This window comes from Danio rerio, chromosome 8 (genome assembly GCF_049306965.1).
Source record: "Danio rerio strain Tuebingen ecotype United States chromosome 8, GRCz12tu, whole genome shotgun sequence".
NCBI lineage: Eukaryota > Metazoa > Chordata > Actinopteri > Cypriniformes > Danionidae > Danio > Danio rerio.
The window spans coordinates 6664377-6677625 of NC_133183.1; the positions used below are offsets into that span (position 1 = coordinate 6664377).

The 13249-nt window shown below is 35.5% G+C and overlaps 1 protein-coding gene across 1 annotated transcript in view; it reads right to left on the reverse strand.

Annotated features, from left to right (window-relative positions):
- The window catches only part of dpysl2a (dihydropyrimidinase like 2a), a 67579-nt gene that overhangs the window by 18818 nt on the left and 35512 nt on the right, over positions 1-13249 (reverse strand). The window contains exons 3-8 of the mRNA XM_003199046.7: positions 11759-11943; positions 10060-10224; positions 8310-8371; positions 7203-7283; positions 5331-5399; positions 4268-4388 (exon numbers count right to left, since the gene is read on the reverse strand). Coding sequence (XP_003199094.1) covers positions 4268-4388; positions 5331-5399; positions 7203-7283; positions 8310-8371; positions 10060-10224; positions 11759-11943 — 683 coding nt within the window. The remainder of the gene's footprint in view (positions 1-4267; positions 4389-5330; positions 5400-7202; positions 7284-8309; positions 8372-10059; positions 10225-11758; positions 11944-13249) is intronic.

The following is a 13249-nucleotide window of genomic DNA, read 5'->3' on the forward strand; positions in this document are numbered from 1 at the left end:
AATTGACATGAATACTTGCTTTTGAGAAATGAACTATGCATTTTGAGCATGTGACACGCTTTTGCAGGTTATCAGCTCGGTTTTGCAGTTTGTACTAACTGTTTTGAGAAAGTCATTAAATGTTGTGCAAAAATGCACTAGTGTTGTGAGAAATGCACCAAAGCGACTGAGGCTGTACTCACACTAGGTACAGTTGCCTCGAACCGGGCCAAAGCACGCTTGTCCCCCCTCCCGTCTCCCCCGACGGCCCGCGCTCACACCATATCGGGCCTCGGCACGCTTACGTCATCGCTGCTGCGCTGTTCAGAAGCGCTCTCTATGGCAAGCCTTTTTAGCATTTAAATCTTTGTTCTGACTCCATAAATACATTTAGAGATATCTCTAATTATATTTTGACTAGTCATAATTATAATTCCACTAGTCAGAATAACAATTAGAGATATCTGCAATTACAATTGTACTAGTACGAAATCAGATTGGAGATATCTGCAAATATATCATGACTAGTCCTATTCCTCCATTGACTTCCATTGAAAAATATTTGCAGATATCTCTAAATGAGTTTTGATTCGTCACAATTGTAATTAGAGATATCTCTGAGTTTTTACTAGTCATAATACATTTGGAGATGTCTTTAATTCATCATATTTAGAGATATTTACAAATATATTTGAAGATCTCTAATTAATTTACTAATAGTCGAACTACAGTTGTAGATAACTTGAATTGGATTTTTGACGAGTCAAAACTTAGAGATATCTGCAAATATTTTTCAATGGAAGTCAATGGAGGAATATGACTAGTCATAATATATTTGCAGATATCTCCAATCTGATTTCGTACTAGTACAATTGTAATTGCAGATATCTCTAATTGTCATTCTGACTAGTCGAATTATAATTATGACTAGTCAAAATATAATTAGAGATATCTCTAAATTTATTTATGGATAGTCAGAACAAGAGTTTAAATGCTATAACGGCTTGCCATACGCTCTCACTCAGTAGCACGGTGGAGATTTCTCTAGTTATATCGTTTCAGTCGTTTGATATGCAGTGACATGCAGTCAAATATTTCGCCAAACAGTCCTTAGGGATGCGGAGACACGCAGTCAGATATTTCGCCGAACAGATCCGCCACTTTTGGCGCTCATAATCATAAAGCTCTCGTGCTGCAGGAATGAGGAGGTCTGCTGAAGGCGCGCAGCTGACGTGCAGTGAGGGGTTTGCGTCTTTAATAAACTACGGCAGTTTGCGATCACTGAACAGTAAGAATGATTAATAAATCCATATCAAACAGTACCTTAAAAGTCACGTCTCGCTTTCGGTTTCGGGCTTTGGCGCGTTTTGCACTCACACACAAGCGTACCGCGCCAAAGCCCAAGTGTACCGCGCTCAGGCACACCTCTTCCAACCGGGCCAGGGCCGGCCAAGTGAACCGTGCTTGAGCGCGATTCAGCGCACTCACACTTCTCAAACGATCCGGGAAACGGGCCTGGGCACGGTACGGATGGCATAGTGTGAGTAGGCCCTGAGAAAAACTGTAACCTAGACATGCTGAAACGGTTAAATCACGTTCTCTCCTCAAGTCGCACCGCCCCTAAACATACATGAACAATAGGATTGGCTGTGCCTTTACCTGCTGTCATGTGAGAGGCTGGAGCTGCGTTTAAATGTAACAGCGACAAAACTGGAGGGGGGGGGGGGGGGGGTCAATTTCACATGTGTGAAGGTGTGTGAGGTGTGTGACACACACAAGTGAGGATGACGACAGCAAAAAAGGTGGACATAAGGAGCCTTTTTTTCAACGAAAAGTGTAAGTCATAAACACTTAAGTTTGCTACATCATGATAATGCCGCTATTGCTTTGGTATGGGCTGTGTATAGGGAGGATCGGCTCTTTAATGTTTATTGCCACCCTTCATAGAAAGATTAAAAATATGGAATAAATAGGGGAAAATGCCTTTACAGGATGATATTGGGATAGAATTGTAAAATTCAGGAAAATCCTGGAAAAAACGAGAGGGTTGATAGGTATGGTCTAAATGTGTGTGTAATGTTTTTGTATGTCTTGTACGTATTTATTGCCAACATTGATAATGGTATATTGTTTTGATATTTCGCAGAATGTTAAAAAACCTGTAACCATTGACTTCTATAGTATGTGTTTCTTTTACTATGGAAGTCATGGGCAGCAGGTTTTCAGCTTTCTTCAAAATATCTACCTTTGTGTTTAACAGACGAAACAAACTCATGGAGGTTTGAAGTAAAAATTCATGTGTTTTTGGGTGAGCTATCCCTTTAAGCTTAATTACTTTCAGCAACATCACTCTACACATTAAAAAAACACAGGGTTAAAAACTACCCAAATTGGGTTGTTTTTCAAGAGTTCACACTTAGATATTGCTTGACAACTGTTAGCAGGTTTGGCATGCTGTCCCGGGAGAGAACCCTGAGCTCGGAGATAGTTAAGCCCAGGGCTCCCGCCAGGTCCATAGAGCATGTGAGGGGAGTATGAGATCAGGTGGTTCTCGAGAGCTCCCCTTTTTGTAAAGGAGGAAAGGAGGAGAAAGGGGGTGGATGGGGGTTTCTTCGTATGTTAGGATAGATCTGATTGGCTAACTAATGAGTGTAGATAGGCGGCCAGCTGCAGTCAATTATATCACGCGCTCCTCTCGAAATTAGTTTAAAAACTTCACTTAACCCTACTGCTGGGTAAATATGGGACAGAACACATCAGAGGTTAAATTAACCGACGTAATTGGGTTATTATTTTTAAACCCCACAATTAGGTTGTTGTTTTTTTTACCCAATAATTGGTTATTTTTACTTAAATATTAGGTTAATTTGATTTAATAAATAGGTTATTTTTTTTAAATGTAATTTTTTGTTTTATTTTAAAATCATTAACCACATAAAAACAAAATTTTTTTGTTCCATTAAAATAGTTTATTTACATTTACATTTAGTCATTTCGCAGACACTTTTATCCAAAGCGACTTACAAATGAGGACAAGGAAGCAATTTACACAACTATAAAAGCAACAATGAATAAGTGCTGTAGGCAAGTTTCAGGTCTGTAAAGTCTAAGAAGGGAAGTATTAGTACTTTTTTTTTTTTTTTTTGGGGGTAAGTTAGTGTGATATCCAAAGAGGCAATTGCAGATTAGGAAGTGAAATGGAGACTAAATAGTTGAGTTTTTAGTCGTTTCTTGAAGACAGCGAGTGACTCTGCCGTTCTGATGCAGTTAGAGAGTTCATTCCACCAACTGGGCAGATTGAGCGTGAGCATTCGCGAAAGTGATTTCTTCCCTCTTTGGGATGGAACCACGAGGCGACGTTCATTCACAGAATGCAAGTTTCTTGAGGGCACATAAATCTGCAGAAGTGAGAGCAGATAAGAAGGAGCAAGGCCAGAAGTCGCTTTGTAGGCAAACATCAGAGCTTTGAATTTGATGCGAGCAGCAACTGGCAGCCAGTGCAAACGGACTAGCAGCGGAGTGACATGTGCTCTTTTTGGTTCATTGAAGACCACTCGTGCTGCTGCGTTCTGGAGCAGCTGAACAGGTTTGATAGAGTTAGCTGGAAGCCCGGCTAGTAGAGAGTTGCAGTAATCCAGTTTGGAGAGAACAAGAGCTTCAACAAGGAGTTGAGCTGCATGTTCAGATAAGAAGGGTCGGACCTTTTTGATGTTATAGAGTGCGAATCTGCATGATCGAGCAGTTCTAGAAATGTGGTCAGAGAAGTTTAGTTGGTCATCAATCGTTACTCCAAGGCTTTTCACCATTTTGGATGCAGTAATGGTTGCCCCATCCATCTGGATTGAAAAGTTATGGTGTAGAGTCGGGTTGGCAGAAACTACAAGCATTTCCGTTTTTGCGAGGTTCAGCTGAAGATGATGATCTTTCATCCAGTGTGAAATATCCAACAGGCAGGCTGAGATGCGAGCTGGAACCGAGGGATCATCAGGATGAAAAGAGAGGTATAGCTGGGTATCATCAGCACATTAGATTTTGTAAATACACTATACATCAACTAAAAATTCAAGAGATCATACAAAAGTAAATACACATTATAAACCGCATTCAAAACTATTTGTTTCATATACATGGGTTGCCTGAGGTAAACAGCTCAAAGCCCCCTAGACATATTCTTGTGAAGTATTTATGCATGTAGAAATATTATGTTATATATATGTAACTTAAAGGAAATTACTTTATATAACAGTTTGAGACGCTAATATTATTTTATATGAGATTTTTTATCGACCTTTTTTCCTGGCTTGTGCGATGACGTCGGCTGCGCTCTTGCTCATGACTTTGGTGATGTACAGCGGGCAGTTGGTCTGGTTAGCGATGGTCACGGCCCGGTTCACAGCCTCGGCCTCCACCTACAATAAACCAAAAGCAGAAACTCACTGACCTTCAGCTCAGATTACAGTAAAACTCAGATCAGCAGCTCCTGAACGCTGACACATCCTCAAGACAATTATGCTATATAAAAGTAATATAAACATGTAAAGCTTGCAGTTTGTGATTTCCACCAAAATGGATTTTTAATGGTTTTCTTCAAGTCACCTCATACTTCAGTTTCTCATCAAAACTTGACCAATCAAATGCTCTCTAGTATCTGACATGCCCCGCCCCCTTCAAGACGCTAATGATCTGCTTTTCATTTGATGCGCTTGAGCTCAACCACTCTCACTGGCTGAGCTGTGAGAAAAATGAAACGCTATTGGCCTATTTTAATCAAAAAGGGGAGGAGCTACACTGTCAAAACCCCTCTTCATGTTTCAGGTCAAACATCAAATAAAAAATGCACATTTCAAAGCACTTCATGGGACCTTTAAGTGTTTTTTTTACCTCCTCTTCTCTTTGGCTGACTTATATATACAGTTGAAGTCAGAATTATTAGCCCCCCTTTTCATTTTTTTCTTTTTTAAATATTTCCAGAATTATGTTTAACAGAATCAGGAAACTTTCACGGTATGTCTGATAATATTTTTTCTTCTGGAGAAAGTCTTTTTAGGTTTATTTTGGCTAAAATAAAAGCAGCTTTTAATTTTTTTAACACAATTTTAAGAATAAAATTATTAGCCTTTGTTTATTGAACTATGTACTGTGTTTTGGTTTTTATTCAGTCATGTCTTGGCCAGCATTCATGTTGTTTTATGATGCTATATAAATAAATTCACCTTTGAAGCTTGTTTGAAGGTTATTTTGTCTCCGTGTTGGTGTAAAAAAAAACTTCTCTGCAGTGTGAATGTGTTCTGGTGGTGTATTTGTTGTGGTGTGATTTAAAATACAATCATGGTGTTTATGAAGTGTTTTACCTCCTCTGGGCGACTCAGGACGTGTCCCTCAGGACCAGTAATGCCCAATCCCAGAATCCTCTTCTGCTCCTAAAAAACAAGAGAGAGCACAAGAGGTTTGAATGGACAAACAAAAAGCTATGGAAAGTAAAAAAAAAAAAAAAAAAAAAAAAAAGGAAATTTATATTGCATGGTTTTAATTGCATTGTTAAAATATGGTCAAGACAATTTGGCAGATTTTATTTTATTTATTTATTTTTTATTAATAAGCTGAAAAAGTTTATTATATTATATTATATTATATTATATTATATTATATTACATTACATTACATTACATTACATTACATTATTTTCCCAGAGATGGGTTGTGGCTTAAAGGGCATCCACTGCGTAAAAATGTGCTGGATAAGTTGGCGATTTGTTCTGCTGTGGCAACCCCGGATTAATAAAGGGACTAAGCCGACAAGAAAATGAATGAATGAATATATAATATAATATAATATAATATAATATAATATAATATAATATAATATAATATAATATAATATAATTATATAATATATAATATATATATATAATATATAATATATATATAATATATAATATATATATATATATAATATATATATATATATATTATATATTATATTATATAATATATAATATATATATATAAATATTATATTGGTAACATGAAGACACAAATATATGCAAAACAAGAAAAATATTTTGTTCGAACTGGTCTTTAATAAAATTTTTTTTTATTATATTATATTATATTATATTATATTATATTATATTATATTATATTATATTATATTATATTATATTATATTATATTGTCAAAAAGTGATTATATTATATTATATTCAATTATATTACATTATATTACATTACATTACATTATATTATATTATATTGGTAACATTTAGACACAAATATATATAAAACAAGGAAAATTATTTGTCCGAACTGGTCTTTAATTTAATTTAATTTAACTTAATTTAATTTAATTTAATTTAATTTAATTTAATTTAATTTAATTTAATTTAATTCTATTTTATTTTATTTTATTAATAAGTCAAAAAAGTTATTATATTTTATTATATTATATTATATTATATTATATTATATTATATTATATTATATTATATTATATTATATTATATTATATTATATTATATTATATTATATTATATTATATTATATTATATTATATTATATTGGTAACATATTGACACACATATATAGAAAACAAGGAAAACAATTTGTCCAAACTGGTATTTTATTTTATGAAATTAAATTAAATGAAAGCCAAACAGGTCTTTTTGCCATTTTTATAATTATAATACTTATTTATTTATTTGTTTGTTTGTTTGATTGTCGCTATAATATTATTAAACTATACAGTGTATTACTATAATTTAAAATACCATTTACAAAGTGCTATCTAACATACTTTTTTATCTTATCTTGATCTAATACTGCAAGAAAAATCTCGTTTGAATTGCTTTAAATGACAACAAATTTACAAACCCTTCTCGTCCCACACTTAAACATGTTGTGTTTTTCAATGAATGCAAAAACCTATTGTAAAATCACTAAAACTGTGCATTAGATCAGTGTTTCTGGAGGACTACCTACTTTGCACATATTTCATGCCTCCTAAACCAAACACACCTGATTCAGATCATCAGCTTAATAGCAGAGACTAAAAAAGAGCTGTAATGGGTGTGACAGACAAAGGAGACATCCAAAACATGCAGTGCTGGTGGTCCTCCAGAAACGTGGTTGAGAAACACTGTACTAGATCACATATTTATACAATTACACAAACTACTGTATTTGTGAATTCAAATTTACACTAAAAACCACATCCAGGGAAAATTACCTCAGCTATAATGTCTCCGTTCTCTGCATGAACCTGAGCGATGGCTCCCAGATCACGGATCACACTGAAAACCTCGTACATCTGTGGAAAAACAAAGGGCTTTCTGTGTTAATCAGGATCTACAGCTTCAGAAAAAAATGCTGAAGAACACCGAGACTGAGACTGAACTCCTCAGAAACATACACACACACATCCGACCCAATTTATCAGCGGAATTAAAGACATACTGTACAGTAAAAGCAAAAAGTACTCAAGCAGATTCAACATTTCTCACACTATCACGGTTTATAAGACAGGGCTGCTCAATGCTTCATTCTGATTGGCTGATGAACATCCTATAGTGTGCCATTATAATCAAATAAATGCATAATTAAAGTAGTTCCGGCAGGTTTTGACCGCAATTTTAAAATCACTACACTGAACGTTTTCAGTTCCTTCACAGCTACAACAGACACAAATCGCATCAAAACACAACTTAAGGTTTTGGATGAGGTGTGTTAGAGACTAGTGCTACACACAGGAGAAGTTAAAGGGCTAAAACCTGACAAATGTCTGAAATGCAACATCTGAACAGGGACTTTAGGTAACAGTTAACCGAATTAACCTAGTTAAGCCTTTAAATGTCACTTTAAGCCAGGGATATCCAAACTCGGTCCTGAAGGGCCGGAGTCCTGCAGATTTTAACTCCAACTTGCCTCAACACACCTGCAGGGATGTTTCAAGAAAGCCTAGTAAGAGCTTGATTAGCAAACCCAGGTGTGTCTGATTGGGGTTGGAACTAAACTTTGCAGGACACCGGCCCTCCAGGACTGAGTTTGGACATGCCTGCTTTAAGCTGTATAGAAGTGTCTTGAAAAATATCTAGTCTAATATTATTTACTGTCATCATGGCAAAGATTAAATAAATCAGTTATTAAAGATGAGTTATTAAAACTATTATGTTTAGAAATGTGAAATATATACAGGGCGGCAAATAATTCAGGAGGGCTAATTATTATAAAGTAGTGTCCTGGGCCCACTAGTAAACAATCAAAAAATCATATCTGGTGTCTGAATCATTTTTGGCTTGACTGTATGCATTATATAGAGTGTTTTACTGTTGTTTACCTGGGAATCATTGAGCTGGAAGATGTCTTTGTACGCCAGATAGACCAGAAAAGAGTTGACGCCTGTAAAAAAAAAAAAAAAGAGAGAAAATAAGTGTAATTTTAGCCTAAATCCTTATTTTTTTGTGTGGAAATAAATAAAACTGGACTCATTTTGAAATAAAGAAATAAAGAAATAACAATGAATAATTAAAACGATAGATTCTGTTCAAATTCTAAATTATTAATTAATTCATTCATTTTCTTGTCGGCTTAGTCCCTTTATTAATCCGGGGTCGCCCCAGCGGAATGAACCGCCAACTTATCAAGCACGTTTTATGATTTTTTATATAATTTTTATTTATCTTATTTACTCTCTAATGTCTTTTTTTTTGCCCAAAAACTTTGAAAAAGTTTGAAAAAACTTTGAAAAAGGTTTTAGGCAACAACATTTTTTTTAAAATTTGTTTTACTTTTTAATGTAAAAACTTTATACTTAATTTTACTTTTCACATAGGAATCCATTTGGATAAACTTAGCAAACAATCAGAATTACAGATTCTGTTCAAATTTTTAATTATTATGATTTTTATTTATTTTTATATCATTTTTCATTTATTTTATTTACCTTCAAAGATCATTTTCAAAATTTTTCTTTACTTTTTGTACAAAAATTCTATTAATTGGTTTTATTTTATTTTTCGATGTAAAACTTTCTTCTAAAATATTACTTTTCACACGGGAAAACCATTTGGACAAACTTAGCAAACAATCTGAACTACAGATTCTGTTCAAATTCTGAATTATCATTATATTTATTTGTTTTATATTATTTTTATTTATTTTATTTACTCTCAAAGGTCATTTTTAAGATTTCTCTTTCTCTCTAAATAAACATTCATGTTCACAAACCACCTAAAAGCAACCAGATTAACCAGATATACAGTTGAAGTCAAAATTATTAGCTCCCCTGAATTATTAACGCCCCTGTTTATTTTTTTCCCCAATTTATTTTATCTTTGTCATGATGACAGTAATGATGACACTTCTATGCAGCTTAAAGTGACATTTAAAGGCTTAACTAGGTAGGTTAGGGTAATCAGGCAAGTTATTGTATAACAATGGTTTGTTCTGTAGATTATCGAAAAAAAAAATAGCTTAAAGGGGCTAATAATATTGTCCCAAAAATGTTTTTAAAAAAATTAAAAACTGCTTTTATTCTAGCTGAAATAAAACAAATAAGACTTTCTCCAGAAGAAAAAATATTATCAAACATACTGTGAACATTTCTGTGCTCTGTTAAACATCATTTAGGAAATATTTTAAAAAGTAAAATAAATTCAAAAGGGGGCTAATAACTCTGACTTCATCTGTACATGTTATTTTAAACTGATGGTAGCATATGATCTTTCAGTCTTGTACCTGGACTTGTTAATACTTGTGTTTGTTTCAGTGGAAAAGATCTTCTGTGAAGTTCAACATCACCAAACATGCTGGAAAATGCTGAACTTGAACTGAACCTTGACTTGGTTTTCATTGAGCTGCAACGGTTTGGAGAACATTCCCACAACTTCCACTGGCACACTAACAAAAGTTGTGCAAACTCTTTAAAATAACCCTTTAGAACATTATTATAACATTATTATTATGTAATATACAATAGAAAATCACATAATTAGAAATATATATATATATATATATATATTAAATTATTGTAAATATTAGCTAAACACTGTTATTAGTAGTTTGTGTGGTGCTGGATGTGTGTGTACCGTGATCTTTGACCAGCATTTCAATCTCCTCCTGCAGACCCTTGTGCCACTCAGTGATGTCCACATGAAGAGAGTAATCACAGCAGGACTTCTGATCGGCCCATTCCCTCCACTGGTTAAAGGCAGAGATCAGACTGAAGCCTGGCTCCGGCACCACATGATCCACTGAACACACACAGTAAAATAAAACACACATGATCTACTGAAAACACACACATTAAACACACACACACTATAGATAGATAGATAGATAGATAGATAGATAGATAGATAGATAGATAGACAGACAGACAGACAGACAGACAGACAGACAGACAGACAGACAGATAGATAGAGAGATAGACAGACAGACAGACAGACAGACAGACAGACAGACAGACAGACAGACAGACAGACAGACAGACAGACAGACAGACAGACAGACAGACAGACAGACAGACAGACAGACAGACAGACAGACAGACAGACAGACAGACAGATAGATAGATAGATAGATAGATAGATAGATAGATAGATAGATAGATAGATAGATAGATAGATAGATAGATAGATAGATAGATAGATAGATAGATAGATAGATTAAAGCAGTTTATGGATGGATGGATGGATGGATGGATAGATAGATAGATAGATAGATAGATAGATAGATAGATAGATAGATAGATAGATAGATAGATAGATAGATAGATAGATAGATAGATTAAAGCAGTTTATGGATGGATGGATGGATGGATGGATAGATAGATAGATAGATAGATAGATAGATAGATAGATAGATAGATAGATAGATAGATAGATAGATAGATAGATAGATAGATAGATAGATAGATAGATAGATAGATAGATAGATAGATAGATAGATAGATAGATAGATTAAAGCAGTTGATGGATGGATGGATGGATGGATGGATGGATGGATGGATGGATGGATGGATGGATGGATGGATGGATGGATGGATGGATGGATGGATGGATGGATGGATGGATGGATGGATGGATGGATGGATGGATGGATGGATGGATGGATGGATGGATGGATAGATAGATAGATAGATAGATAGATAGATAGATAGATAGATAGATAGATAGATAGATAGATAGATAGATAGATAGATAGATAGATAGATAGATTAAAGCAGTTTATGGATGGATGGATGGATGGATGGATGGATGGATGGATGGATGGATAGCGCGCCCACATAGAGACACACAAAATGACAGGCACAGGACAAGATAGAGCTAGTGTGCGGACCCCAAAACACCACCAAAACAAGAATTTACAAGACCAGAATGGCAAGACCCTGACACAAATACAGCATCTTTGCTCTCATTCAAATCACATTTTTGATCTGTATATCCTGCATTTTGCATTCAGGCTAGCTTTAAAGAATCATTGCTTAATACCAAATTGAAAACAACTACTGTACCGGCATTTACTTTGCTGTGTCTTCCATTTTCAACATCATAAAAATGCATTGTAAGTTTAATATAGACAAAAATAAAGAAAGATTATCATTTCTATAATCTCTAAATAAAAATTACAATGAGAAAACAATGGTGTCTGAGGCTCACAGTATGCCCATTTTCATGTACTCTCATTATTCTACTATGCCTAGGTATACCCAGATTTTCTTTATAGGGCACCTTTAATATATATTTACATATATTATGGTCGTGTCGTTAATGTTTTCAGACGTACTGATCATAGTGGTGCCGCCGGCGAGAGCAGCTCGCGTGCCCTGATAGAAATCATCCGCCGCCGTCATTCCCCGGTCAGGCATCTGAAAGCGTGTGTGAACATCGATGCCGCCAGGGATCAGCATCCGCCCGTGAGCTTCGATGATCTTCACACCGCCGGGAACGATGAGGTTTTCTCCAATTTGCCTGAAAACAGAAAACACGGCAGTCATTACTTCTGAAATTAGCTTGTAAGTAAGTAGTAGTAAGTATTGCTATTTATATAGCGCATTTATCATGTATGGCCGTACACCCAAAGAGCTTTAAAATCATGAGGGGAGGTCTCTCTACACCACCACCAGTGTGCAGCATACACTTGGATGATGCGACGGCAGCCACAGGACAACGGCGCCAGTGCGCTCACCACACACAAGGTGGAGTGGAAAGACAGTAATACAGCCAATTCAGTGGATGGGGATGATTGAGAGGCCATGATGGCTAAAGGCTGATTTATACTTCTGCGTCAAACGCACGCGTATGCTACGGCGTTGACGCATAGCCCTACGCCATGGCCGTCGCTGACGTGCACCTCTCAAAAAATGTACCTACACGTCGCAACAACACGTAGCACAAGCTCTGTGATTGGTTGGCTTGGTAGCGCTGACGAGTCTGGGCGGGACCGAGAGCCGCGCAAATGGCGCGACCCCGATGGAGCGATTGTTTACAAGTGTGGAGTCCCGTGGAGGAGCTCCTGATGGAAAGTTTTGTTTTGTGTTTACCTCATAGTTAAAGTTGTTGCACGTCCGCCGGTTCCTGCCTCAAAATGAGCGAGTTTGAGCCACTTGTACACTCAGGAAGTGTTCAGGAAAAGCAAAACACCAGTGAAGAAACTCAACACAGAGGAACATTTACACCTCACTGCCCACTAGCGTTTCGGAAGTGACAGCAACAGAGACAGCGGGCAGAAGTATAAATGCACAGCTACGCGCATTGCATGCGCCGTGGGTTACGCCGGTCACTTGATGCAGATGTATAAACCAGGCTTAAGGGCCGATGGAGGGAATTTGGTTACACCCCTACTCTTTACAAGAAATGGGATTTTTATTGACCACAGAGAGTGAGGACCTCGGTTTAACGTCTTATGCGAAAATCGGCGCCCACTGAGATGAAAAAGTACAAAAAAAAAGTCTGTTGTTATAAAATCACTTATAGTACTATAATTTATTGTAAATGAATAAATTTATTCTATATGAAGATAATATTCATTCCCTCAACTCAATACGAAACAGTGATAAGTCCTTAAGGATTAAAAAAAAACAATAAATGTCTGAAAATATTAAAGTAACTAAATAATATCTATTTACAAATACAAAGAACAAAATACAACAGAATGAATTCATTAAAATAAAATCTATTATGTTTAATAATTCATATAATAATGTGTTCAACTATAGCATGATATTGTATTTTAGAAAAATTGTTTAAGTTACAATAGGGTGAACGATATGCTGAA